At 51.9% G+C, this 27,835-nt stretch overlaps 1 protein-coding gene across 1 annotated transcript in view; it reads left to right on the top strand.

Annotated features, from left to right (window-relative positions):
- The window catches only part of PRTG (protogenin), a 94,627-nt gene extending 72,667 nt beyond the window's left edge, over positions 1 to 21,960 (top strand). The window contains exons 13-20 of the mRNA XM_084816484.1: positions 117 to 303; positions 6,189 to 6,316; positions 6,805 to 6,975; positions 7,914 to 8,099; positions 10,330 to 10,450; positions 10,932 to 11,097; positions 12,435 to 12,539; positions 14,807 to 21,960. Coding sequence (XP_084672610.1) covers positions 117 to 303; positions 6,189 to 6,316; positions 6,805 to 6,975; positions 7,914 to 8,099; positions 10,330 to 10,450; positions 10,932 to 11,097; positions 12,435 to 12,539; positions 14,807 to 15,172 — 1,430 coding nt within the window. The 3' untranslated portion in view covers positions 15,173 to 21,960. The remainder of the gene's footprint in view (positions 1 to 116; positions 304 to 6,188; positions 6,317 to 6,804; positions 6,976 to 7,913; positions 8,100 to 10,329; positions 10,451 to 10,931; positions 11,098 to 12,434; positions 12,540 to 14,806) is intronic.
- The last annotated feature ends 5,875 nt before the right edge of the window (positions 21,961 to 27,835 follow it).

Genomic DNA, 27,835 nt, shown 5'->3' with positions numbered 1-27,835 from the left:
GCCGACCACCACTTATCCTTGGGGATTTTGAGCAGCTCCAACCCCGCTCCGTAATTCGTACCCAGTTGTAGCTCATGTCATGCTGCAAACGCTGCTGCCGTCTCTCTCTTGAACAGCTGTCCGCGACCGCCTGGTGCCTCCCCCTCCCCCCCCCCACCACCTTTATGCCAAAGCGAATTCCTCGTCTTCCATCTACCTGCACTGGGGGCGTCCTGCGTTCACTTCGGCACAGGTCATCAACTACACTCTCCGCTGTAATCCTGTGGGGCTGCAGAATGCTTCTCTGGTCCTTTACCTTCAAACGTACGTCGCATTTATTCTGCCAATTATACTATTCCCAGTGACCTTTCTGGACAACTTCCTTCCCACTCCAAATAACCATTTGTGCATCTCTTAACTTGCACTTAATGGGACTTCTCAGTTTGTGAAGCCGGCGTCCAGCCCTTCGATCTGTGATTCTGAGATCAGCTCCAGTGCAAGCTCAGTTCTTGGCCTGTTCGAACGTGCTTCCCCAGGCTTATTTAAGAACCTAAGAAGAACCCTGATGCTGGATCAGGCCAAGGGCCATCTAGCCCAGTGTTCGGCTCACACAGGGGCCAACCCGCTGCCCAAGTGGAAGGCCAACAGCGGGACACGAGTGCCGCAGGGCCCCCCCTGCCCACGTTCCCCAGCAGCTGGCGTACACGGGCATCTGCCTCTGATCCCGGAGGTGGCAGAGAGCCACCAGGGCTAGTAGCCATGGATAGCCTTCTCCACCATGAATTTGTCTAAAGCCCTTCTAAAGCCAGCCAAGTTGACAGCCTCCTGTTGTCTCCGAAACAGACGTCCAGGTTATCCACCTCTCTGTCATCAGACACGATTGTCGGGTAACATTATATGACCTGAATGCTGGAATCCCCCCAAAGGGCTGCCACCTTCCCTCTCTCTTCTTCAAAGACACATGGGATGGCGCCCAAGAGCCTCTGGCACGGACATGCCAGGCTTGGTGCTGCTACTGGGGGGAGTCGAGAGGCTGCGTGCCTGAGCCCCTCTTGGCTTCGTGCAGTTAAATCTTCCCCCAGCTCACTCTGGAAATGTCGCAGTAGCTCAAGGCCTGGATGGCAGAAGCTCTTGTGAGGGTTGGGGGAGATTCTATGTCCAAATGACCCCAAAGAAAATTACAATATATATTTAACCCATTTTTAAAAATCAGGTATTTAATGATCCCCTGGGGTTGCATCCAGTGGAGTCATTCTGCCAGTGGAAGGAAACTGCTGGCAGAATGGATCCCCCTTTCCCCCCATGTGCCTCCCAGGTCAGCTCTGAAGGTTTTGGGGACTTGCTAGAGCAGGTTTCAGGCACACAGGGGGCTGCAGTTTAGGGGGGAGGATGCGGAAGTGGCGTTGCCTGAGCAGACTTCTGCTCTCGTGAGTTTGGTTTACCCTCTAATTTAGCTGTCACAACGTTAGGGACGGGGGAACAGCATATTTCATAGACTTGCTTCAGATTTGTTTTTGAAGTTGGAAATCCTACGCCTGACTGGCTCAGCCACATGGCCTGACAGCCCACCTAGCAATGGGCTTCCCCAGGGCACCTGCCAGATTCAGGAGGCAGAGCGGTCCTTCTCAAAGTGTTGAACTTCTCTCCTCAGTAAAGGCCACGTTGGTGATTAGATCCTGCTGGCTGCCGGAAGCCCAGCTGACTCAGGGCTCGAGATGTAGAATTTCCAGACATTTTGAAGCCATGGGGAAAAAATACATTTTTCTTTGTTGTTTTTTTCAGAAAAAATGGAAATTTTGGGAAAATTGAAGAATAAGCAATATTTATTTTTTTAACATTCTTTGCCTTCCCCAACCTGGCGCCCTCCAGATATTTTGGACTTCAGCTCCCATCAGCCTCAGGCAACATGGCCAATGGTCAGGAATGCTGGGCATTGTAGTCCAAAACATCCAGAGGGCACCAGGTTGGGGAGGGCTGCTTTAGGAACATGAAGCAGCCTTTCTCTTCTAAAGGGATTTTATGTATAACTTAGTTTTCTCATAAGATTATCATTATATTTTAAAACTTTTAAAAGTTAACTTAGTAAATTTGTAATTATTGTCTGAATAGATAAGAACTACATTAAATGACTGCTATAGCACCAGAAACACAGGACTCTATAGAACAAACTCCAAGCTGTCAGGAATGCACATTTCCTGTCAAGAATGCACAACGGTGACTATACTCACATGTTGGGAAACTGTCTGTAAAATAGACTTTAGATCAATAATATTAATAAGAAATGAAAGAACTATGCTGGGAATCTTACAGAGAGGATTAAACAAACATTTTTCCCCACGGCTTCATTATTTCCAGACATTTTGCATCGCTAGTCTTTCTATAAAAGAGTTCTTATTATATAGTTTTTAGAAATCATTTTGGGGGTAGTAAAGGCTGGGTTGTTGTTGTTGTTCGGTCGTTAAGTCGTGTCCGACTCTTCATGACCCCATGGACCATAGCACGCCAGGCCTTCCTGTTCTCCGCTCTCTCCCGGAGCATGCTCAAGTCCATATTCATTGCAACGGTGATGCTATCTAGCCATCTCATCCTCTGCCATCCCCTTCTCCTTTTGCCTTCAATCTTTCCCAGCATCAGGGTCTTTTCCAGTGACTTTTCTCTTCGCATTAGGTGGCCAGAATATTTGAGCTTCACCTTCAGTATCTGTCCTTCCAATGAGCAGTCAGGGTTGATTTCCTTTAGGATGGACTGATTGGACCTCCTTGAAGTCCAGGGGACTCGTAAGAGTCTTCTCCAGCACCACAGTTCGAAAGCATCAATTCTTCGGCGCTCAGCCTTCCTTATAGTCCAGCTCTCACAGCCATACGTTACTACTGGGAAAACCATAGCTTTGATTATGCGGACCTTTGTCGGCAAGGTGATGTTTCTGCATCTTACTATGCTGTCTAGGTTTGCCATAGCTTTCCTCCCAAGGAGCAAGCGTCTTTTAATTTCATGGCTACAGTCTCCGTCTGCGGTGATCTTGGAGCCCAAGAAAATAAAATCTGTCACTGCTTCCATTTCTTCCCCTTCTATATGCCAGGAAGTGATGGGGCCAGATGCCATGATCTTCGTTTTTTTAATGTTGAGTTTCAAACCAGCTTTTGCACTCTCCGCTTTCACTCTCAACAAGAGGCTCTTGAGATCCTCTTCGCTTTCTGCCATTAGGGTGGTATCATCTGCGTATCTGAGGTTGTTGATAATTCTCCCGGCAATCTTAATTCCGACCTGTGATTCATCCAACCCGGCGTTTCTCATGATGTACTCTGCATATAAGTTAAACAAGCAGGGCGACAATATACAGCCTTGTCGTACTCCTTTCCCAATTTTGAACCAATCGGTTTTTCCATGTCCGGTTCTTACTGTTGCTTCTTGACCCTCGTACAGGTTTCTCAGGAGACAGGTAAGGTGGTCTGGTACTCCCATCTCTTTCAGAATTTTCCACAGTTTATTGTGATCCACACAATCAAAGGCTTTAGTGTAGTCAGTGAAGCAGAAATAGACGTTTTTCTGGAATTCTCTTGCTTTCTCCATGATGCAGCGAATGTTGGCGATTTGATCTCTAGTTCCTCTGCCTCTTCAAAACCCCGCTTGTACCTCCAGTAGTTCTTGGTTCACATGCTGCTGAAGCCTAGCTTGTAGGATTTTGAGCATCACCTTGCTGGCATGTGAAAGGAGCGCAATTGTGTAGTACTTTGAACACTCTTTGGCATTGCCCTTCTTTGGAATTGGAATGTAAACGGACCTTTTCCAGTCTTGTGGCCACTGTTGAGTGTTCCAAATTTGTTGGCATATTGAGTGCAGCACTTTAACAGCATCATCTTTTAGGATTTTAAATAGCTCAGCTGGAATACTGTCATCTCCGCTAGCTTTGTTGTTAGTAATGCTTCCTAAGGCCCGCTTGACTTCACTCTCGAGGATGTCCGGCTCAAGTTCAGTGACCACACTATCATGGCTATCGGGGACATTCAGATCTTTCCTGTATAGTTCCTCAGTGTATTCTTTCCACCTCTTCTTAATCTCACCTGCTTCTGTTAGGTCCCTGCCTTCTTTGTCCTTGATCATGCCCGTCTTTGCACAAAACGTTCCCTTGAGATCTCCAATTTTCTTGAAAAGATCTCTAGTCTTTCCCATTCTGTTGTTTTCCTCGATTTCTTTGCATTGTTCATTGAAGAAGGCCTTCTTGTCTCTCCTTGCTGTTCTCTGGAACTCTGCATTCAGTTGGGTATATCTTCCCCTTTCTCCCTTGCTTTTCGCTTCCCTTCTTTCCTCAGCTACTTGTAAAGCCTCATCAGACAGCCACTTGGCTTTCTTGCATTTCTTTTTCTTTAGGATGGATTGAGTTGCTGCCTCCTGAACAATGTTACGGACTTCCATCCATAGTTCCTCAGGCACTCTGTCTATCAGGTCTAATCCCTGAAATCTATTCCTCACCTCCACTGTATATTCATAAGGGATATGATTGAGGTCATACCTGAATGGTTTAGTGGTTTTCCCTACGTTCTTCAATTTCAGCCAAACTTTTGCAAGAAGCAGCTCATGATCTGAGCCACAGTCAGCTCCAGGTCTTGTTTTGACCGACTGTATAGAGCTTCTCCATCTTTGGCTGCAAAGGACATAATCAATCTGATTTCGATATTGACCATCTAGTGATGTCCATGTGTAGAGTCTCCTCTTCTGCTGTTGGAAAAGAGTGTTCGCTGATCATAGCAAATATGATTCTCTTGGCAAAACTCGATTAGCCTTTGTCCTGCTTCATTTTGTACACCAAGGCCATGCTTGCCTGTTATCCCGGTGATTTCTTGACTTCCTACTTTAGCATTGCAATGCCCTATGATGAAGAGGGCATCTTTTTTTGGTATTAGTTCTAGAAGGTGTTGTAGGTCTTCATAGAACCGATCAACCTCAGCTTCTTCGGCCTCAGTGGTTGGGACATAGACTTGAATTACTGTGATGTTGAATGGTTTGCCTTGGATTCGTACTGAGATCATTCTATCATTTCTGAGATTGTACCCCAGTACTGCTTTTCCCACCCTTTTGTTGACTATGAGTGCTACTCCATTTCTTCTAAGGGATTCTTGCCCACAGTAGTAGATACGATGGTCACCTGAATTAAATTCACCCATGCCTATCCATTTTAGTTCGCTGATTCCCAAGATGTCGATGTTCAATCTTGCCATCTCATGTTTGACCACCTCCAGCTTACCTTGATTCATTGATCTGACATTCCAGGTTCCTAAACAATATTGTTCTTTACAGCATCGGACTTTCTTTTCACCACCAGACACATCCACAGCTGAGTGTCCTTTCAGCTTTGGCCCAGCCGCTTTACTCTTTCTGGCGCTATTTGGAAATTCCCTCTGCTCTTCCCCAGTAGTGTATTGGACACCTTCCGACCTGAGGGGCTCATCTTCCGGCATCATCTCTTTTAGCCTTGTGATATGTTCCATGGGGTTTTCTTGGCAGGAATACAGGAGTGGGTTGCCATTTCCTTCTCCAGTGGACCACATTTTGTCAGAACTCTCCGCCATGACCTGTCTGTCTTGGGTGGCCCTGCACGGCATAGCTTATGGTTTCACTGAGTTACGCAAGCCCCTTCGCCACAACAAGGCAGTGATCCATGAAGGGGAAAGGCTGGGTAATGATATATAAATACTTTGTCTTAAATTCTAAGAGAAGCTTTTTCATAATCCAAAGCTGTTCAATTTTTGCCATTTGGGGGAACAAAATAAAAACTGTCCTCAGAAAAAACCCAGGATTTTGTCTGAATTTTTCTTTTTTTCCCTGGGCCTTCACATCTCTACTCAGGGCTGGTCGCAGCACCGCTCCTGTGGCCCAGTGCCCACGTGGCCTCTTGAGCTCTCCCTGTGGCGGCACTCATGAGATGAGCTGGCAGCTTGCATTGCAGGGAATCCCGAGAGTGGGTCAGGCTGGCTGGCTTGTGCCACTCCGCTTCTGCCCTCCAGGACGGGTGTGGCCTTGCAGAAGGTTGGCAGATCCTTCTGCCAAAGTGCTGAACTCTGCTCCTCTGTAAAGGCTGTCCTGCAGAGCATTCGGGTGCCCCCAGTTTCACTCTTGGTGGGGCTGTGGAAGAGAATAGAGGCCCCGTCGTGGTGCGCAGTGCTGAGCTGCGCCTGGCACTCAGTCCCCCTCCTGTGTGTTCGTGTTCCCAGATCAGAAACTCGCATGCTGGTTCAAGGACTGGAACCAAGCACCAAGTATGAATTTGCGGTCCGGTTGCATGTGGACCAGCTCTCCAGCCCTTGGAGTCCCGTGGTTTACCACACTACACTTCCGGAAGGTGAGGACGGCATGGGAAGGAGGGTTGAGGCTGCCCTTGGCTGGGCTACCAGCTGTTCGCAGGATCAGCCTTGGAACAGGGCACAAGACCCCTGCTTGCTGGGAGAGGCCTGGCTTTGCATCTGCACTGGCAGCCCTGCCCACCTGCCCCATCTGGCCAGCGACATAGCTGTCTGGTGCTTGACCAGACTTGTCTGCATGCGGACGGGTCCCAAGTGCTACAAGCCCTTGCAGCCGTCCTGTGCCCAAGTGCAGAACCGCAAAGGGGAGAACACTTAAAAACAGAATTTCCTGTGTCATTCTGGTATTTTCTGAGGAGGGGGGATGCCCACTTGTTTGCATGGGGAGGAAAGCCAGTTACCATCTTGGAGTCTGGTGATACCGTGAGCCGTTTTGGAGACCGGCCAGTCCTTTGGGCTAGCCTAGTTTCACTTCCAGGGCTTGTGGGTGCATTGACTTTCCAGTAGTGCCATGTGGCTGTCCCCACAGCACCAGCCGGTCCCCCGCTGGGAGTGAAGGTGACTCTGATAGAGGAGGACACGGCCTTGGTGTCCTGGAAGCCGCCTGGGGGCCTCGGCACCCTGGTATCTCGCTACACCATCCTCTATGCGTCGCGGAAAGCGTGGATTGCTGGCGAGTGGCAAGTCCTGCACAGGGAAGGTGAGTGGGGGCTGTAGAGGGCGGCCCAGGAGCCGCGTCGCCGGCCTCAGCGGGGATGGCCTGTGCAAAGCTTCTCCCTGGATTTCAAGCTCCTCTCTTGACAGCGCCAGCCTCAGTGTGCCGTTCGCGCTGAGCAGTGCCAGCCCGGCAGGCCCCGTCCCAGGATGGGCAGTTGGTGGCCTGAGAAGGCACCTTGCTACGAAAGTGGCTTCCTCCATTCAACTGGGAGAAGGGAGAAGAAAATGGAATCGCGCCCGTCCACAAAATGCCCCAGCCCAGGAGCATTGTCCCGAACAAAGCTCCTGTGTCGGCACTGGACCAGCAGAGGGGCTCCGGTAACAGCCGCATGCTGCTCTCCTTGATCACGCTCATCCCTGCCTGGCTTGCAGGAGAGAAGGAGGGAAGGCGTGGGTGGAAGTGTTGGGATGCTTCCCAAAGGGGCTTTGGGAGCTGCAGGGATGAGGCCAAGCTTTGGGCCTGGGGTGCCGTAGTGTCTAGAGCAGGAAGTCCAATCCGAGGACTATCAAGATGTTGTTAACAGGCTAGGAACAGCTCCTTAAGGTTTTTTAAGAGGGGAAAAGAAGTTCACAGGACCTCTAGAGGCATAACAAAACAGTGGCGTCCAACTCATGGTTTTTGCTTGCGCAACATCCCCTCCCTTTAAAACGCACCCTATGCCAACCGGCGCTTTGTTGTGTTTCCTTTTAACACTTTGCTTTATTGCTTACTGTTCCTTAAACAAAGCTTGCAAGACTCTCTTGAGGGCATGTTCATGTAGAAAAGTGGGGAGCAAATTATTCAGCAAAGCAAACGAAGCTGCTGTCACTGCAGTGCTGCTTGGCCACAGAATACAGGCCAGCCTGTCTGGCGCGCCGAGGGCGTGATGCTTGTTGGCCAGATCCAACCGTGAGCCTTCTTGCTGTGTTCCTCTCCCATAGGAACGATAACGATGGCTTTGCTGGAGAACCTCCTGGCTGGAAACGTCTACCTGGTTAAAATAGCAGCATCCAATGACGTGGGGGAGGGGCCTTTCTCCACTGCGGTTGAACTGGCCGTCTCGCCAAAGGAGGCATCGGAGTCGAACCAGAGGCCCAGACGGTTGGACTCTGCAGATGGTGACACAGGTGTGCACCAGGCGGTGGGGACGGTCTTCTGATGGGGTCCTGGGTGGAGGCGTGGTGTGGCTGGGCGTGTTTGTAGACGTGTTCCTTTGCACAGGGAGGCTGAACTTCGCCAAGTCCCTTTTTAAAAGCAAGCTAATGAGAGAGGAGGATGGAGGATGGCACAGGGCTGGTTTGCGTGTCTTACATCATTAGACAAATGGCAGCAGCATCAGTCTAGCCATCCTCTGTGCCTGGGAGGTGCCGGAGCAGCTCAAGAGCTAAGGCTGTGCCAGAGTTTCACAAAGGAACTTCTTTGGCACATTTGCACAGGGTTGGAGAGGAAATATTCTGAAGATGGGCAGGGAGTGAATGTTTGGGGTTTGGGTAGATTTAATTTACATTCAGTGAGGAGGCTGATGCGGAAGCTTTTTTCCTTTCCTTTGGTTTACTATTTAAAACAGATGCATAACTTTTTTGGCCCTGAGGGCCATAATGGGTAGCACCAGGGAGCTGCACATGCATGCACACTCCCACATAAGCCTGGGGACTCCCTTGGAGTGCTAGCAAGGGAATTCCTTCCTTAAGGACATAAGAACATCAGAATTGCCCTGATGCTGGATCAGACCAAGGCCCATCTAGCCCAGCTGGAGACCAAGAAACCCACAAGCAGGACATGAGCGCAACAGCTCCTTCCCGCCCAGGTTCCCAGCCACTGGTGCACATAGGCGTGCTGCCTCCGATCCTGGAGGTAGCATACGGCCATCAGGACTAGTAGCCATTGACAGCCTCATCCTCTTCCATGAATTTGTCCAGTCCCCCTTTTAAGCCGTCTGTATTGGTGGCCATCGCTGCGTCTTGTGGTATCAAATTCCACAGTTTGACTCTGCGCTGTGTGATCAGAGATTGGAGGTGCTCTAGCTAGTGCCAGCAAGGGGCCCCCGGTATTGCCGCCACCATGGCAAATGTAGGGGTGCCTGATGGGCCGCCAGGAGTGTCTTGGTTGGCCGTGCCCTTTGCAACCCTGATTTAAAACAAGGTGCTGCCAGCCCTTCCGCGGTTTGCGTGCAGGCTGCCGCCCGCTTCCAGAATGTCCCCAGACCGACCCTGGGAACGGCACAGCGTGATGCTGCCATGTTATTCCTTGGGGCATGGGATGGGGAAAGACGGCCGCAGTGGCTCGGATTTTTAAGTGGAAAGGGAAAGAAGGCCGAAGCTTCAGCATTGGCCTCCTCGTGAAGCACAAGTTGAAGTGTCTTCAGGTATTCCCCCCCATCACCACCTTCCCCGGGGACAAAGATTTAGTCAGCAGGGCGGGGGGGGGGGGATCCCGTAGAGCCCTGCTTAAAACACATTTAATTTACCATGATTCATGTTCACCATCCCTTCACATGTGACATGCCACCGTGCTGGTTAAAGTGTGTGGGGTGAGGTAACTGCGTGTGCTTGTCACGTGTGAAGATTGTGCCTCTTGTTGCTCTGGGGAGCCGCGCTTCATGTGTGGCCACAAAGAGGGAGCGGCGCGCTGCCCTCCCAGTCCCTCCCCACACCGGCACCAGTAAAATGCCGCCTCGCGGGGCCCCGTTGCCGGAGAAGGCCTTGTCTGGGGCTGCCCCCAGCATCTGAATGGGACGGCCAGGCTGGGGGTGTCCTTGGCTCTGCGGGCTCTTCACTGCCCGGGCCTGACGGGGGGGAGCTGTTTGGCTGTGAGAGTGTGAGCCACGAGCACACTCGGCGCTCGGGCCCCAGTGCCTCAGCCACCCGGCAGGGCTCAGTTTCCGGGAGCTTGGCTGCGTGTGACCCTGAGGCAAGCCTGGCGGGGCTTGTGCAGTGGCGGTCAGGAGCGTGGCGCCAAAGGGCGGCTGCACCTCGCGCGGGGCATCCGTTGCCCCTTCCGGGAGCGGGCGGGAGGACCGTCCTCCCTGGCACGTGTTGCTCCTTGCTGCCGCTCTCTCTCTTGCTCTGGTGGGCTTGGCTGGCTTTCAAGGCCGCCCAGAGGAGGCCCGCCCTTCCTCCCGTCCTCCCACCCGTCCTCCCCAGCAGGGGCGGCCGGGGCAGGGCAGCGTTCCCGAGCGTGCCCTTGCCCTTCTGACTTGTCCTGCGGCCTGCCCCCGAGCATTCCCAGGAGCGCTGGGATCCTTCCCTGGGCAGCCGTGCCGGAAGAGCAGCCTGGCAGCACGCGCAGGATCTGCGGAAGTGCTGCGCGCAGTGGCAGCAGCAGCGCTGGAGCAATGTGTCTTTGGCTTCCCCGTAGCGTATTCCAGCTACTACCAGCTGGACCAGAGGTCTACGACGGGCATCGTCGCCGGCGTCTGCATTGCCCTGGTGTGCATCTTGATCTGCGCCCTCATCCTGATCTATCGCAGCAAAGCCAGGTGAGCCTGGGACAGGGTGGCCGGGAGCGGGCTGGCGGGCCCCTCTGGGCTGCCGCTGCCCGGAGAGAGGGCAGGCTGGGAACCGCGGGGTGCAGAGGCCCTTGCCTTTCCTTCGCGCGGAGCAGCCCAAGATCTTCCCGGCAGGGAGCCGTGTGCTTGCAGCATCCAGCCCTAAGGGAGGCCTCTGTGGGTGGGGGGAGTTTGAAGCCCACCACCCAGATGCAGGATGTGGCCCTGTGCAGGTGTTGTACACAGGGGGGCGGCTGTAAACTGTTGGGCCCCATCTGAAGCCCAGTGTGGGGTCAGGCTGGTCCCGTGCAGATGGCAATTGCGTGGCTCAGCTCCTGGATATGCTGCCCGCATCTGATCTCGAGTCGGGCGGCCAGGCTCTTTGCATGGAGTGAGCCTTCAGCCAAAGGCCTTTGTCTCCATCTGCTGTGCTTGTCTGAGACTGACTCTCCTCTGGCTTCATGTTGCTCAGGAAAACGGCGGCTCCCAAAAGCAGCCAGCAAGGCTCCGATCAGCTCTCTCGCCACAGCTTCTCTTCCGCGGGCGCCCGTGAGCTGGGCAAGGGCCTTGGGGACGCTGAAGAGAACGAGGAATCTTTATTGTCAGCAACTGTCGGCAGCAGCTTCTTAGACGCCAAGGTACAGAGGCCTCCTTCTCTTCCTTCTCGTGCGGTCCTCACACTTTGTATCTGTTCAGAAAACGCACACTCTGCCCTTCCGGTGCATTTGCATCGCTCAGGGTGGCTTGCAATGACCGAAACCAAAGTAGTCCCATAAAAGAGATGAAGCAGCAGCACAGGGGTGGAAACAGAAGCTCAGCAGTTCCAAATATTCCAAAAACTAGGGAGAGGGAGGGCCAAAGGTATACCAGGAGGCAAAGGGTCCTGCCATCTGGAGGTGGCCACCGAGAAGCCCCTCGCTCGCCCCAAGCAACTGTGCCTCAGCCCTGGACAGCACACAGAGAAAGGTCTCTCCAGTAGATCTCTGGGAGGGGGCAGAGTGGGGAGGAGGAGACAGCCCCACAGATACCCAGGATCCAAGCCATTTAGGGCGGTGTCACCAACATTTTGAATTGTGCCCCAGAAACACCATTTGAGCTCCACTTGGTGGAAAGGCAGGATACATGTATTTAGCCAGTAAATAAACAATAACTCAATAAACAAGCAATCCAGCTCCCGGCATAGATTGTTGCCCCTGGCGAGCAAAGCGGGCAAAGCAGTGACAAAACCATGTGTGAAGCCAGATTACAGCGGGTCTAGAGCACCTGTTTTGTTCAAGAATGCCTGAAGCTGAGACACCACTTTGCACCTTGCCCCCAAACGGACGATTTGCGGCTGGCAGGAAATCATCCCGCGCCATGGGATCCAGAGGGAGTTTTCCCAGCGAAGGCCTCCCGGTAGCGTCCTTAGGCCTCTGGCCTGCTCCTGCCCCACAGCAGGGCCTCCGCTGGCTGCTTCCACAGTCCGCCATGCGGGCTGGTGTTTGATATTAGGCGGAGATCGTGCCAGTGTTTGTCTAGGGGCTTCTCCCGCCCACCCCCACATCTACTTCATCCCCCGAGTTTTTCAGAGGGTTGGTTCGCCCTGCCGAGCCCACGGCCACAGGAGGCGCTCTGGGAACTCTCCTTTGCGGCTCTCGGAGCAGCGCTGTGCACTTGGGCCAGTCTCGAGACTGTCCTCTCGGCGGGACTCAAGCAGGCCCCCGTGGGTGCTTGGGGAAAGGGGCTGGCAGTGAGCATTGGTAAGTCTTGCAGGACAGTCCTGTGCACGTTTGCTCAGAGGTGTGTTCAGGGGGACGTCCTGCGGGCACCGGGCTGCGCCCTCTGCCCCAGCGTGGGGGGCTGCATGCTTCAAACAGGGAGTGGGAACGGCAGGGGAGGGTTGCTGCCGTGTCCTTCTGGGGCGTCGTGGGCCTTGTTTTCACTTCATCCCAGTCCCATTGCATTGAGTACCTCACGATTCCTCTGCTTGTCGTAGGGTGGCACTGACCTGGTTATAAACAGCTTTGGTCCGGTGGCAAAGAACAGCGCAAAGAAGAAATGGCTCTTCTTTCAAGACTCCAAGAAGGTGAAGGCGGAAGAGGTGAGAGGGGGCCGTGGCAGGCTTCAGAGGCTGGGTGGGGCGGTGCCCGTGTCCTGGCTCCTGTCCCCCTGTGGCCACCTCGAATGTGGAAGTGGTTCTGAATATCTGTCCTGGCCTCTTGTGGCAAGGCGTTTTGTGTGGTGAACTAGCCACAGGGACAGGCTAACGCTCCACAAAGCCCAGCAGCTGAAGGCCTCCCTTGGTCAGAGAACGTGGTGCTGCCACCCTGTGCAGCTCATTCCACCCCCAGCCTGCCCCGTTTTGAGGGCTTGGAGCAGGAAGCCATCTTCCCAAGTGAGGGCAGAACCCTCTTTGACAAGCTGGGGTAGCCTCGTGGCTGAGAGGCCGAGGTTCGAAGCAAGAAGTCCCCAGTGTGAATTGCACCTCTGCCAGTGAGTGGCCTTAGGCAAGCCAGTCACTGTCACTTGGCCTCAGTCACCCCATCTGCGATATGGGAGAGGATAAGACTGACTTCTCTTGCAGGGATGTTGTAAGGATTACAACTAGATAATGTTTGTAAAGTGCTTTGCACGCTTGGAAGCACTGTGCAAATGCCAAGTTATTATTAAAGAATAACTCTTCTTGCTGTCTAGCAGGATCTAGAATTGACAAGTCACTTGCTGCAGAGTAGCCTTGGCAGGATCTGATTGGAATTTGGATGCTTGCCATTTGCTGCACCTATTCATGCGCAAGACCCATTGACACCAGTGAGACTGAAGCACATGTCACCATGCTGTGGATGATGGCAATCGTTGTTTTAGGGACAAGTGATAGGGAGTCCTGTGGCCCCTCCAGGACAAATGGCAGAATTTTCCCTGGGCTGGAGTCCACTTGGTCAGAGGCGTGCAGGGTTCTGCCAAGTGGCATGTATGCATACAGATGGCTGGGCTGGGGGAATTGTTCCACGCCAGACCGTCCATCCATCTCACGGCATGGACTGCAGGGCTCCCGGACTGTCCGACAGGAATCTTCCCCATCCCTCCCTGGAGGTGCCGGGGGCTGAACCTGGGCCCTTTGCCTGCCCAGCAGGGGCTGTGCCACGGAGCTACAGCCTGGGTGAGCCATGGATGGCCATGCCCTGGGATCGCAGTTGGGAGGCTCAGAGAGCACTGTGCAGCCTCACTGAGGATGAAGACAGACACAGTATGCAGAGTCACGGTGGGTCCCTGGGCTGCCCGGTGAGCCGGGCCTCCTCATGCCTGTCCCATTGACATGACAGACGTGCACACCCACAGAGCTCAAGCGCTCCACTGTCCCCTTGCTTCAGGTGGGCTGTCTGCCCATATGTTTCGTTTCTAAGGTCACCAGATGAAAGGTTTTTTAAAGTGCAACATTGCAATGGGCATTAGGGAAGGGAGGTCCCTTGACTGACCTGGAGGAGCAGAGGTATATTTGGGCTGGATTCAATACGTGCACTTCCAGATTGACCCCACTGCTCCTTAAAAAGGAGACACGCTTGCACAGATTACTCCTGCCTTCACCCTTAGCTCCTGAAGGAAAATGGCAGCCCGGGCCAATTGGGGGGGGGGGGGTTGCCCATGGAGAAATAGCCATAAAGCCTTATTTCTGAAGCAGAACATAGCCATGTTTGCATTTCAGTATTTTAGCTTCCCAGGAAGCTCCATTCGAGCTTGCTTGAGTCATGAAATAGGTCTCCATGTTCTGCTGTGGCTCCTGGCAAAAGAGCTCTGTGCTTTCCACAGCAAAGCTGTGCGTGCCAGAAGTCTGTGCAGTGGGGAGAGAACGGGGGGGGGGGCTTTTCCAGCTGGGCATTGGAGAGCACTTCCTTCTCGCGCGCCAGCGGATGGAGGGGTGTGTGTGTGGAATGCAGCGGTGGCTTGCGTAGAAAAGCTGTTAGGCTCGGCCCCCAGCCTCCCTAAGGAGAAGGGTCTCTGGTGATGGGGAAGGCCCCGGAGAGCTGTGGCTGCTCAGAGGAGACAGGCCTGGGCCGGACGTGGCCAAGGCAGTGGCAGGCCACGTGTGGCTCTCCAGATGTTTTGGCTGACAGTGCCCATCACCCCTCCCCATCATCTGTGCTGGCAAGAGCTTCTAGGAATCGTAGGCCAGGACATCTGGAGGACTGCGAGTTGTCTGCCCCCGGCAAAGGCAGCACCATGTCCCCAGCTCCCGGAAGGCGAGCGCTGGGATGTTGCCCCCGATTCTGTGCCTTGCTGCTCCCCCTGCCCCGCGTCTTCCTTTCTTGGCCTCTTTGTTTCTTGGAATATTGCTGGGCTGGGTCATGTTTGTCCTCCTTGTGTTTCCTCCAGGCCCAGAGAGGACTTGCCAAAGCAGTGTGCGTGTGCCAGTCGGGCACTGCTGTTCTCCTCGGGAAAGATGCCTCCTCAGAGCTGCAGCCAAGCTGCCGAGCAGCATCTGGCATTGCGGCCGACACAGAGCATTCTGCAAACAGCGAAGGAAGCCACGAGACCGGCGACTCTGGAAGGTTCTCTCATGAGTCCCGTGAAGAGCTGCACCGCTCTGCAGACACGGCTGCTGCCCCAGGGCCCCCCGGCTCCTTCGTAGGCCATGACCGGTGGGTGGCTGGGGGGCGCTCCATCCCCAGTGCTTCTGGAGAGCCCCCCGACCGGGGCGCGCCACCGCCTCTCCAGCCGCCGCCTACGGGGCAGCACTGAGCGGGTGACCGGGTGGCGCGCGCACGTGCGCCTGTTCAAGGACGAGGAACAGCGAGCCAAAGCTTTGAGGAGGAGCCTGCGCGGCCAGCAGGTGACTCCACGTTTCTGCCAACGTCTGTCTTTGTTTTTTTTAACGTGTTAAACTCACTCATGTGAATGTTCAGTGCTCAGCAATGTGAAAGGGGAGTACAGAGTTCTGAGTAGAGCAAAGAAAAAGTTTATCTATATCTATATATCTATCACTGGAGCAAAGGCAATACCTTTGCTTGGGTATCTACCTCAGTTTGCCGGGTGGCAGACTCAAGAGCAGCTGCGGTCCCTCGTCTGGGTGTTGTGCGTTGGTCGCGGCGATGTCAGTGACGGTAACTTCCTAGAAATCCTGGTGTTTTCCCTCTGTGTGCGTGGTGCAGCGTGTGAGCGGAGCGTGTGTGATCCCAAGGAGTTGTGTGGGGGTGAGCAGGCTGCTCAGCTGAAGCTCTGGCTTGGAGGACGATGGGGAGGGAGTGGGGCGGCGGCAGCCTCTGGCTGGAGCAGGGGCAGAGGAGAGGGTGCGCTGGGTGGAGGGGGAGGCTGGGCCGGAACTGGGAGCCGCGTGCGCACCCTGGGGGCGAGGCATGGAGGTGGCCTGAAGGCCACCGCCGCTTGAAGCGTTTCCGGGGGGTCCACCTCAAGAGTATTTTGACTTCAGGGTGGAAGCCCCGCCAGTGCTTGGGGGAAGTCCCTCCATGAGCTCCCAGACCCGTTCCTGCAGGAGCCACCAGGGTCACCCCTCCCCTTGCCCCAACCTGCCTCAGTCAGTGCCTTCTTGGTGTGATGCTGTCACCCCAGCATCCATTGTCAGGAGACGCTGTGGTGTATCCCCAGGCTCAGCAGCGATGATTTCCTGGACCTTGACTTAATTTGGCCAAACAAGACAGGTGGTGCTGAATATAGAATGTTTCCTCGTACTTCAGAGCAACGGTGCCTTCCAGTATATATGTGTATATATATATATGCATTATGAAATCACTGTTTTGCCTTATGCCTTCTTTAGTATTCATGAAGTTGCTTTGGAGTACAGAAAGATGCCTTAAATGTGCTCTGCAGGTTGGGGGCTTGAGGGCTCGGGGACTCCAAGGGTCTGTGTACATGTCAGCTTCTGACCAGTTCTGAGTATCAAGACGCGCTCTTGGCTCTCGACAGCTCAGGGCATGGAATCGTGGCTCTTGCGCCCCGTTTGGGTGCCGCGTGTGCGACGCATTGGCCACGCCTCGCCCCAGTGTGTGCTTGGAAGAGGCCTTGGTTAGAACGACGGAGCCCGAGTCTGAGCTGGGCAGCCTCTAGCAAGAAGGGGGCACCTATTGCCGTCACCACGCATCCACACAACTCCTGTTTTATACTACCTCCTTTTAAAGTTATTCTAGTATTATTGTTTTCCTGTACTCAGGGTGCAGTTTGTTAACTTTTTAAGCTGTCTTGCAGCAATGTGAGGCAAACTGACAGGGTATCGTGTTTTGTTTTGTTTTTAAGTTGGAGAGATTGTGTGTGTGTGTGTGTGTGTGTGTGTGTGTGTGTGTGTGAGGGGGGGGGCATATTCACCACAGTTGTAAGCCAGCCAATACAGACCACCCCCCTCCCCGCAACAAGGATTCATTTCTTTTTCCAAATAGCAGGGAACTAGCAATGCAACTTCCCAGGGCGATCCCCTGATCCTGTTGCAGACAGCAACAATTGTCCCGTTGTGCCATATGAAGACGGAAGTCAGTACAAACAGACAGTAAGCTTGGGGAGTGGGTGGGCTGCCAATCCCCCTCCCTTTGGCGGGGCTTTGGTGAATTGGCAAGTAGCCTCTGTAGATGTTTAGACTATGTTTGTTCGTTTGCTAGCGCTGTACTGGACAGGACACGTTCACCTTTTCACAATTTATCAGATTCAAAGGCTTTAAAGATGCTAATAATCTTGTACCAAAGAATGTTCTGTAGAAAAGAGAAGAAAGCTGCATATTTTCCAAAAAAATAATAATAATGAGCTAGTTAAAAACTATAGGTTTGAATATGTTTTGTTGCCTAAGTAGTTACTAATCAAAAGAAGAAGAGAACCAAACAATAGAGGCCTCGAGGGATTGTAGTAGTGGATTGCCTAGATTAGTTCTGCAGTGTTAACTACCTTATTGTTACAAAAACTTTTGAAGAATGTTGAAATAAGATCTTCCCAGCACATAGATCTCCAAAGACTTCCAAGTGTAATTTTGTTTTCCTTTTCTTCGGCAATTAGCTCTTCAACAGTCCAGTATTAGATATAATATTTTTAAATGTTTTTATATATCCATTTGCTGAAGAAAAAGAAACTCCTCTCACCAAAGATTTGTTTTGGGTCTCGCTGGGCAAAGCTGTGCAGCGTACACCAGAGTGCATGCCACTGAAGCTAGCTGAGAGAATGCGTTAGCCGTAGCAGGAAGTTCCTCGCGGCGTTTCTCGGGCTTGCCTAGTCTCTTAGCAATATACTCCAAGGGCTGATGTGTGAAGGTAACCATTTTCTTCTCCAAAGACTTGTTTGCTGTGAGCATTGACACTTTTTGACCCCTTCCTGACACTGCTGTGTGACACCAGTAGATTCTACTCCTCAGCTTGCTCATGCCAAAGACCAGTCAGCTTCACGGGCTATTCTGTGAATAATCAAGAGGAGCAGATGCGATGGTGGGATTCTTTATTGGACAGTGGCAGCCAGCTGGAAGATGCTAAGGACGTAACATGATTTCTCTTGCTGGACCAGCATAGATTAGGGTAGGTGTATGAAAGCTGTCGAGTTACACAGCATTCTGCATGGCCTCACAAACAACTCTGTCCAACTTAAAATTGGCCTATGTTGATGACGGCAAATCTTGGCTCATCCAGTAAAGAGATTAGTTTACCTTGCTTGTGTTTTCTACTGGAATGCTTGCCAGTCAGACAGTGGGTTTTGACCCAGTTGTCCAAGAGTTAACTAAAGAGAATGACTTCATCCACAGTGGGATTAACCGGTAAAGAAATAGCTTTTATTCAAGTATTTCTTAGCAGCAAATGAAGAAAACCAAAGATATTTAAGGTTACCTCAGCATAGAGGCGTGTGTTAGGTAGGTCTCTTTGCTTTGTATTTCTTGTTTACGTTAGCCTTATGTTCTACTGTGAGCCTCTGGCCCACATCCAGAGAAGCACTTGGCGCTTGCTCTGCCTTTGTTTCACCATATGGCAAAGCCAAGGCATGATGGCAGTGGGAATGGCTTCTATTTCCGCTGAACCCTCCAGGAAGAGGCTCTAGCCAGCTTTCAGGGGCTACTAATTCTTGGAGCCTTACCACAGAAGTATGCTTTTTCTGGAAAGTGAATTTGCTTGGTCATTAAAAGTTTCCAAAGATCAGCCAAGCGAAACAGCCCTTTTGTAGCTTGATCCTTTCCCTCTTAATAGCCAAGGGAGAACTTCCTTTGATACCAGTGGGATCTGAATTGGATGCAAAAGCTGCTATCTGGAAAACACATACTCCAGAGTAGTCCCATTCGTTTCAGTGGGACATCAAAAGAATGACCCTGGAGGAGGTGGTGTTTGGAGGACTGGATGCTTGCCCTAAATTGCAGCCCCATGTCCACAGGGCAAAGACATCCAAGGCACATGCCTTGTGCTTCCTGTTTTGCCCCTGGTATTTGTGAGCAAAATGTGCAAATGGAACAATCACAGTTTATCCCATGTGGTGATGACTCTGTTCACAGATACAGGTTCTGGAGAAGAGAAGATTCTCTCCCTTGCATAATGGCCAATTTCCCCAAGTATGCGTAGAGGATGAGCGTAGGTCCAGATGATATATTTTCAGTGTGATGTCAACCAAAAATCCCAGGCTGGTGTAAGGCATGTCTTTGTGTGCAATCTGCAGGTCTTTAAGGAAACTGGTGTGATTCGGGAACACTTTGTTTCTGGCAAATGCGGAGCAGTCAGCATGGTGAAACTCAGTTGAACAAATATCCTGTTTTTACTTATTTTACCACTTGAGACTAAATAAAAGTGACATTTAATTTACTAATAATTTGTGCCAGAAGAGAGTTCATTTTGTCTGAAAACTTAAGCACTAGGGCTGGGGTAGGCATCCTGGTGTCCTCTGGATGTTTTGGACTACAACTCCCATAAACCCCAGCCAGCATGCCCAGTTGTCAGGAGCTGTGGTCTAAAATATCTGGACACCCCAGGTTTCCTCCCCCTACCCTACGGTGTTGCCTTGATGGGGACTCCCTGACTCCCTTTCCTCAAACCGCATCCTTGGATTTAAGTCTGCTTGCTGCAGGGCTGGGTTGGCTGCCCCACCCCTGTCTGGGGCTAAGAGCAGCCATGGGTGCGAGTTTGGGCTGGGCATTTTAACCACGCTAGGTAAGGTTCCTTTAAATGTGAGTGATTCACTGAAGTTTTCCTCATCAGCTTTTATCCTGGAACATCCAGGTCAGCCTACAGCTACAAATGTTTTGTAAAAATGAAATTGAAAACAGACATGAAGCAAAATAACAGCAACCAAAGTCTGTTTTGAAGGCAGTTGTGCTAAGCAGCCCAGTTCCTGGCGTTTCATCAGCATCAGAGCTTCATGCAGTGTTTAACTGCAGTCCAGTAATGGGCATTCAGTTGACCAGTCCGGCCTAGGGACAGTATTTAACTGATCAGTTGACCAGCAAGCCAGTCTGGCCCCTTTGTGCAGCTTACGGGCTCGGGGGGCGGGATGTTGAAGGACAGGAAGGCTGGGTGGAGCCTCCGTGCGCAACGGATTCTGGTAATTCTCTCTTGCAGCAAAACCGACAGAAGGTCTTGGGGCCGGGCCCCATAAGGGCTAATTTATTGCTGAAGAACCTTCCCTGGGCTTGATGCCCACCTTGCCAGATGCCACGGTACAGGTGTTCATGCTTAAGATGCCACAAGGCGCTTGGCTGCTGTTTCTGCCATCGCAGAGGGGCCCCGCCCCGCCTCTGACGAGCTCCTAGGTGGCCCTTGAGTGCAGTGGCCCAGTTGCCTCCCCAGCCCATGCTAGCCCTGGTCTCACATTGCTTGGTGAGGCTGGCTCGTGCTGCAGCAGCTACAGCGGGTGGGACGAAATGGCTGTGATGGTGGGAGTTATCACACTGCAGGCCCCGTTTCAGTGCTAGGGAGGCTGTCAACTGCTGTGGTTGGAAGACTATGCCAGTCCCCGCAGGCTTCATGCCGTCCCCAGAGACTCTCATTATGAAGTATCCTGCTTTTTATACGTGGTGCTGTATTTATTTTTTCCACCACGCACATCTGAGTTCTAGTAATAGGGAAGCAATAAACTGCAGGGCAGATTCTGGGCTGGTGAAGCAAGGGGGAACATCCGTGACATGTTTTCTTTCAGTGATGTTCCCATCTTATGCTAAGGCTCATCCTGATCTGAACTATGTAAGAGCTCCGCTGGGCTCAAGTTGGATCACATACATTCGATCCTGGTCTGTGCACGAATGGAAACTCTCAATCGGAATTGCCCAATTTTTAGTTTTAGTTTTTTGCTGTTGTACACACACACAAAACCCCCTTACATCTGCCTGGTGCTTTTGGTAAATGGCTTGTTCAAGAAACCTAGGCTTTTAAAAAAATTGTTTCTTTCTGTTGTATTTTTAGAGACGTGAATCAATTGCCAGTGTGGGAGCCCAGCTGTGTTTCTGTAGCTGAGGGTGTTCTGGGCCCCGTCACTCCTTCTGCTGTTTTCTTGTAAGGGCAGCAGCCGCTGACTGGCAAATGGAGGACGGAGCTGAATTATATTAATTTTATATTTGACTCAGGGGATCAGCTCAGTGAATTCCATTGCATGAGGGCAGCTGCTGTTTGCCTTGATCATGAATGTACCTTTTAAAATGTATTTTTTATGTTTTGTTTCATAATGTGGACTTTTAAAAACTTTTTTAAAAATAGCATTATAGTGAATGTTAACCTGGTGTGTTTTTCCTTTTCCCTCCACCCCCTGCCCCCAAACTTGTTTTTATACTAGCACAAATGTCATGCCAAAAATGAGTAGAAATTTAAATGCCAAAATGTTTATAAAACTGCTGTCTAATACTGATGGATTGCACAGTTTAAATAAAAGTTTCCTTTAGTACATTGTGCCTCTTCTTTCCCCCTTAATGAGTAATTTTCTTTTCAATATATTCTTCAGCGGGTCAAAATACTGAGAGGGACTATTGGCACCGAGTTGGGGAGTAGCCAGCCAGCCAGGCAGGCAGGGCTGCAGCGGGGCTGCCCTCCAAGCCGTGGCTGGTCCCTAGACACACAGCGGACTCTCTCCAGCAGCCTGTCCACGCAATCTGCAGCCAGACGGCCCCCACCCAAGCCCCCGTCTTGGGGGTGGGGTGGGGGGCTCATGGGATGCCTCAAGCTGCTTCCCCGTGTTCTTAGAGCAGTGTATCTTGCTCTTCATTAAAGAGGTCCAAATGTTTTGCACAATTGGGATGAACTGAATGTTTTTACTTACTAGATTTTCAAATGGCCTTTCTAAACCAATTTTACACAAAATTGATCGTCCGTAATGCCTCTCCTTGGCCACTGTCCTGCCCTTCCCCTTTGCTATTGGAGCCTCTTCATATTTTGGTTTTATTTATTCTGAATTTGCACAAAGACAAATCAGCTATATTATGAGGCCTCCTAAGGGTTGTTCTCCCCCACTGCCACCCCCCTCCCTGGTACACTTTATAAATCAGCACACGGCATGACGCTTGTTAGAGGTTTTCTAGGGGCATGTGAGCAATTGTGCAAATGCAACACTTGTTAACATCAACCCAAAGGGTGCAATTTCGAGAGAGGGAAGCTCATAGAAGGGCAGGTGGGAACGTGCCTTTGAATGCACAGCACTGCCCAGCGAGAGACTCGATGGTGAAATGCATCCAGAGTCGCAAGAGGCAGAGAGGAATGGGGAAGGGTCTTACTAATGGAACTTGAGTGAGATGACTGGATTTCAGCAGTCAGTCTAGCGGTGTTGCTGCTGCCACACTTCACCACCCCCCTCTGCTCAGCCCCTCAACACGAGCGGCGTGTGCACCACCAGCTGTGGCGCTCGCGGGCTGTGCTCTGACATCCCCAGCTTCTCTCCACAGCAAATCTGTGCCCAGGGGCAACTCCACAAAAGAGTTTAGGGGAGTGAAGGGGTGTCAAAGTCCATTATTTAAAGGAGCAAGGATTCAATCCATGCTATATAGGACTTTAATATACTGTGACTGAAAACTGAGGGGAGTGGTGTAGGGGGGAGTGCCTGCTACCCCCCCCACTTCCTGTTGACATCATCCCTGATTCATGAGCGCTGGCCGCAGGAGCATCAGAAGCTGCCTTGGACCGAGGCAGCCCCTTGGCCCTTCTAGCCCAGTATTGTTGACAATAGGCAGCCATGGCTCCCCATGGTTTCAGGTAGGAGTTTCCAGCCCTACCCGGAGAGGCTGCTGGGATCGAACCTACAACCTTCCGCATGCAAAGCAGGGCCTCAGTCACTGAGCTACAGCCCCTCCCATAAAAGCCAGTATTTTTTAGTAAAGGAATAAAAATGTTCCAGCCTGTACTGTTCTGAGACTTCATTATCATTAGTATTACAAAGGAAACAAAGACATAAAGAAATTATGAATGGTAGTAGCCTGAACTCTGTGACAAGTGGCGCAGTGGAACCCCTGGAAGGATGGATGATCCTGTCTGGGCCCCAAAGTTCTTGAGTTTCCTTCCCAAAGGTCTTTCCTGTATCCCTTTTCCTTCTTCCTTCCTGCATCCCTTGCCTACCTGCATGCCCCCTGAACAAGGTGATGGGCCATCCAAGAAGCCATGGTGAGTAGCTCTCACATTCCCATCGTCTTGATGAAGCCCAAGTCCCTTTTTTACTTGGCCCATCATTCAAATCCTTCCTCTTATTCTACAGGGGGCTTCCAGTTTAGCATCTTCTCTCTATCCCTTTAAGCTGGAGTTCTCTGGAGGATCTCATTCTTTCCAGGTGCCCGTTCCAAACAAGGACAAAGGGCATGTGGAAATTGAGGGCAATGGCATTTGAGACTCTTGGGCCACAAAGCACGATCCCATGCATGTTCAGAATTAAGTCCCTCCGAGTTCAATGGTCCTTGCTCCCAGGTAAGTGTGTATTGGATAGTTGCTGTAATTCTGTATGGGGCTTGCAATTCTGACTGCATGGGATAAAAAGCCATGGAGCAAGGTGCAGCACTGCAGCCATGCACAGGAGAAAAAGCTACTTGGTGAGCAGCATGTGATAAGACCCTTGGTCTCAGGGCCTTGATGTCCTGTACACGCCTGTTCTAATACTTAACACAGGGAGGTTTGGTTGTTTCAGGCCCATCTTCCATGCCAAGATGCGGGGAACTGTAGAAGGCCCTGGCTGGAGAGGAGCCATGCGCAAGACCAGGAGCCACGTGGCAAGGAGTGCTACATGTGGCAGGCATCTCCTGGTCCCTTTGCCCCACTGCCTTGTAACAGGTGTTGGCAGCTGCAGATGCCGTGTACCCACAGCAACTCTTGCTCTCCCTTGCGACGCTGCGGAAGTCTGCCCTTTTGGGGTTCATGCCATGTGGAAGTGCACCGTGGCTCTGGATTGCACAGGATCAAATGGCTGCAGTTCTGCACCTCCTTGCATGCGTTTGATTCCAAATGTACCAAGACAAAACAATTGATGAGAGCAGACAGTTTTCCGCTTGTGTCAGTGCCTTGACAAGGCCATTGCCATGGGAGATGCCATATGCCTGCCACAGCACCTCTCGCCCGCTCACATGACAGAGGGGTCTTTTTCTGTTCATCCCCATGCTCCGCTGAAAGACCAGGGGTGTGTCAGAAGACCCTCAGTTAGGGGTGGGAGAAGAGGCTGTTGGGCTGCAGAGTGGTATTTAATCCCCTGCGCAGCCTCCAAACTGGACTTAATGGAATTGGGGCAGGAGATGAGGGAGCGCAGTCAATACGCAAGACAAGCCGCCACTTGGTAGGACAACCAGTTGCTCTTGTGTGTTGGCAAATGCACTGCTGGTCAATGCCATGTGTCTGTGCTCGCTTGCCTACCCCTGACACTGGAGAATAGCCTCTCTGCTCTTCGCTTTAGGTCTATTTTCCAGATAAATGTTAAGGACTCAATAGAGGGGACTGGGAACAGTAATAGGCATTGTGCAGGATCCCCTAGACATGACAAGAGCCACTCTGCCTCCTGTTCATAGCCATTCTTATCTGGCATGGTAAACAATGGCAGTGGACTTAACAAAAGCCCCATAGTAAGTAGCTCTCAATTCAAGCGCCTCTGAAGTGTGTCTCAAGCTTCCAACCGCAGGCGAGGGCTTGCGTGCTTGAAACTCGTCCATACTCCTGAATGCTTTTCTCCTTGATTTCTAGTATTTTATGTGCTGGAAGCAGGCAATCTTCCTTTGCAGATCTGGTTGTTCTGGTAGGTTTCCTGCACTCACCTCCTTATTCGTGTCTAACAATGGAACCCAAGACCTAGGGAGGCGGTGGGCTCTCCCACACCGGAGGCATTCAAGACGAGGCTGGGCAGCCATCTGTCAGGGATGCTCTGACTTGGATTCCTGCATTGAGCAGGGGGTTGGACTCGAGGGCCTTGTAGGCCCCTTCCAAGCCTACTATTCTGTGATTCTATAACTTTAGTCTTTCCCTTGCAGGTTCAGCTTCAAAGCCAGCAAGAGGACAATGGCACCTAACTCAAGTATAGCCCCATTGATAATTAGTAGTCTGTTCAACCCATGTTTGGACTGCAGGATGGGCCTTACATGGTTCTCCTCCAGGGAAGACTGGCCTAGAACCCTTGTAACAGCAAATGGTGTAGCCCAGACAGATTGAGGACTCCAGTGAGAGAGAGGCCACGAAAGGCCATTTTTTCTTATGGCTGCGTTGAGCCCAAATTGGCATGGGGCGGGGTGGGGTCAGGAGAGAACTAGTTTTTGCATTATCTCCACTGCCTTCCTCTTGGGTTGCTCCACTGTGGCTTCTAGCTCAGGATGCATTAAAGGGGGGGGGGGGCTGGAGCTGCCCTTCAGAAAGGTCCAGCCAAAGGTGCTTCAGGACCCTGAAGAACAGAGCTCGTCATCCTAGTTTAATAAAGTTGTGCTAGTGTAAATGGGTATGTGGTGGTTTTGTTTTTCATCCAGGGGAAGGGGTGTCAGTTGCTTTTGTAGGACGTGTGGAGGACACACTGAAATAATCAAAGGAACTTGGTGAAAATGTGGGCTGCTGTCCCAAGTGTGCTTACCCAGAAGACGCCTCATCCGGTAGAGTGGGGCTTTCTGTAAACATGCATGGAATAGGGATGCAAGTCCCACTGAAAGCAACGGGACGTAGCCAAGGCTGTCGCCTGAAATGCTACTGGGGTGCGTGGCTTACATGGCTCTGATGGGGGTGGGGCAGGCTTGCCCACAAAACACGTCTCCTACATTCTGTGCAGTAACCTGGGGAGAGGGTGGGTGTAGCCTACGATGACCCTTCAGCATGTCGCAGCTGCACCCCCCCAGCAGCTCAGCCAGGCGCCCCATTTTCCCACCCAGTCACTCATGCTGGATGCTCAACTGAGCCAGCCCCATCCCTGGCCAGTTACTGGAGGCTCAAAACTTAACACAGGTCATGTCCTTCTCATGACCCTTAAAACTGGCACAGAACCGACCTGCCCACAACCAGTCAGTGGCTCACAGCTGACCCCTAGCCAGGGGACTGGGGTTGTAATTGGCTGCTGGCAGGGAGCTTTTTACCTCTGGATGTGTGCCCTGGCCCAGCCATCATTGTGGCAGAGTTCCCTCATCAACACCAGAAGGTGCAGATGGGTCACCAGCTGTCCCTGCTGAAAGTGCACGTCTCTCATTTCTTGGCCAGAACCCTTGAGAGCCGTCCTAGTTCTTTGTCCTGCTGCATTCAATCTCTGCAGACAACATGAAAGACTGGAGCCCACAGCATTATCTCTGCACATCACAGACAGGGTCCCGATCAGCATTTCCAAGCCTACTGCTTGCTATTTGCATACTTGGGAGTTTTCCTGGTTCTACAAATGATCTTGTTTTGAGAGGCAAAGGACTTCAGACCCATTGGCTCGGCTATATTGGTTTTGCCATCCTTACACAGTTAGAAGTAGGATGCTTCTTGCAAGAGGCTCAAGCTGAGCAGTGTTCGGGAATGTGGTTGGTGCCTTGTGGATCAGATCCTGGCAGGCAGCCCTGGGGGGCAGAGGGGGACCAGACAGGTAGATCCTACTGGGTTGTGCACAACAGCCCACAACCTTCGTAGCCTGGGAAGCCACGGGATGCTGGAAGGCCCCCAGGTGCCACTGGCTGACAGAAAGATTGCCAGCATACGTAGCACAGATGCTGCCCAGAGAACTGGAGAACCATCCCTGTGCAGAGGAGCTCTCGGTCAAAGGCAGCAGAGGAAGGAGAGGATGGCGGCGGTAAGGGGAGCCCTGGGAAGACTGGGCAAGAACAGCCGTGACATGTCCTTCGGCCTAGTTGCTGCACAGAAAGGGGAAAGAGGCTGTGCTAAAGGAAAGGTGGGTGCTTAGGAGGGGTTTGAAGGGAGAGGCAGGGCCTTATGCAGATGTCCGTGCTGCTTTCCCTCCAGATGCTTGGGCCATGTGTAGCTGAGGGTCGCCCCAAGGTCCCCCCTTCCCAGGCCACCTAAGGACTGGCTGCCTGCATGCCACTCAAGGCACTTTCCACAAGCTGGGGAGGAGAAACTATGGGCAGCAAGCAGACTGGCGGACTGGGAGGAAGGGCATGCCCTTTCCTCACCTGGGCCTGGGATGGTGGTGTCTGGGGGCTGTACACCGAGCCTGAAACATGAGCCAGGAAAACAGCCAGTGGCCCGATAGTGGGAAAAGCTGGGAGGCCCCGGAAGGGGCATTGTGCCCAGCAGCCCCAGCTGCAACTCCTCTAACCATGCAGGACACATGCAGAGGCTGATACACCTCCTCGTGCTTCCCTGGTACTGCTGTGCCCAGCATCTGCCAGTTCTGTGCTTGGCGGCGGGGCTCCCTCTTGGCCCCATTATATTTCCAGGGTACCCTCTGAGTCTATTCTGGGGCATTTAGTAAGCTTTCCTGTAACACTTATATGGTGCCTCAACTTTGGTGTACCCTCCCCAGGGAAATTTGACTAGCACCACAAGGCTAAAAGAGATGACGCCGGAAGATGAGCCCCTCAAGTCGGAAGCTGTCCAACATACTACTGGGGAAGAGCAGAGGGAATTTCCAAGTAGCGCCAGAAAGAGTGAAGCGGCTGGGCCAAAGCTGAAAGGACACTCAGCTGTGGATGTGTCTGGTGGTGAAAAGAAAGTCCGATGCTGTAAAGAACAATATTGTTTAGGAACCTGGAATGTCAGATCAATGAATCAAGGTAAGTTGGAGGTGGTCAAACATGAGATGGCAAGATTGAACATCGACATCTTGGGCATCAGCGAACTAAAAGGGACACGCATGGGCGAATTTAATTCAGGTGACCATTATATCTACTACTGTGGGCAAGAATCCCTTAGAAGAAATGGAGTAGCACTCATAGCCAACAAAAGGGTGGGGAAAGCAGTACTGGGGTACAATCTCAAAAACGATAGAATGATCTCAGTACGAATCCAAGGCAAACCATTCAACATCACAGTAATTCAAGTCTATGCCCCAACCACTGATGCTGAAGAAGCTGAGGTTGATCGGTTCTAT

Source organism: Heloderma suspectum, chromosome 11, assembly GCF_057233095.1.
Source record: "Heloderma suspectum isolate Gila_16-S chromosome 11, 16-S_ref, whole genome shotgun sequence".
Taxonomy (NCBI): Eukaryota; Metazoa; Chordata; class Lepidosauria; order Squamata; family Helodermatidae; genus Heloderma; species Heloderma suspectum.
Note: the sequence above shows the minus strand (reverse complement) of the source record. Positions and strands in the feature narration are given on the sequence as shown.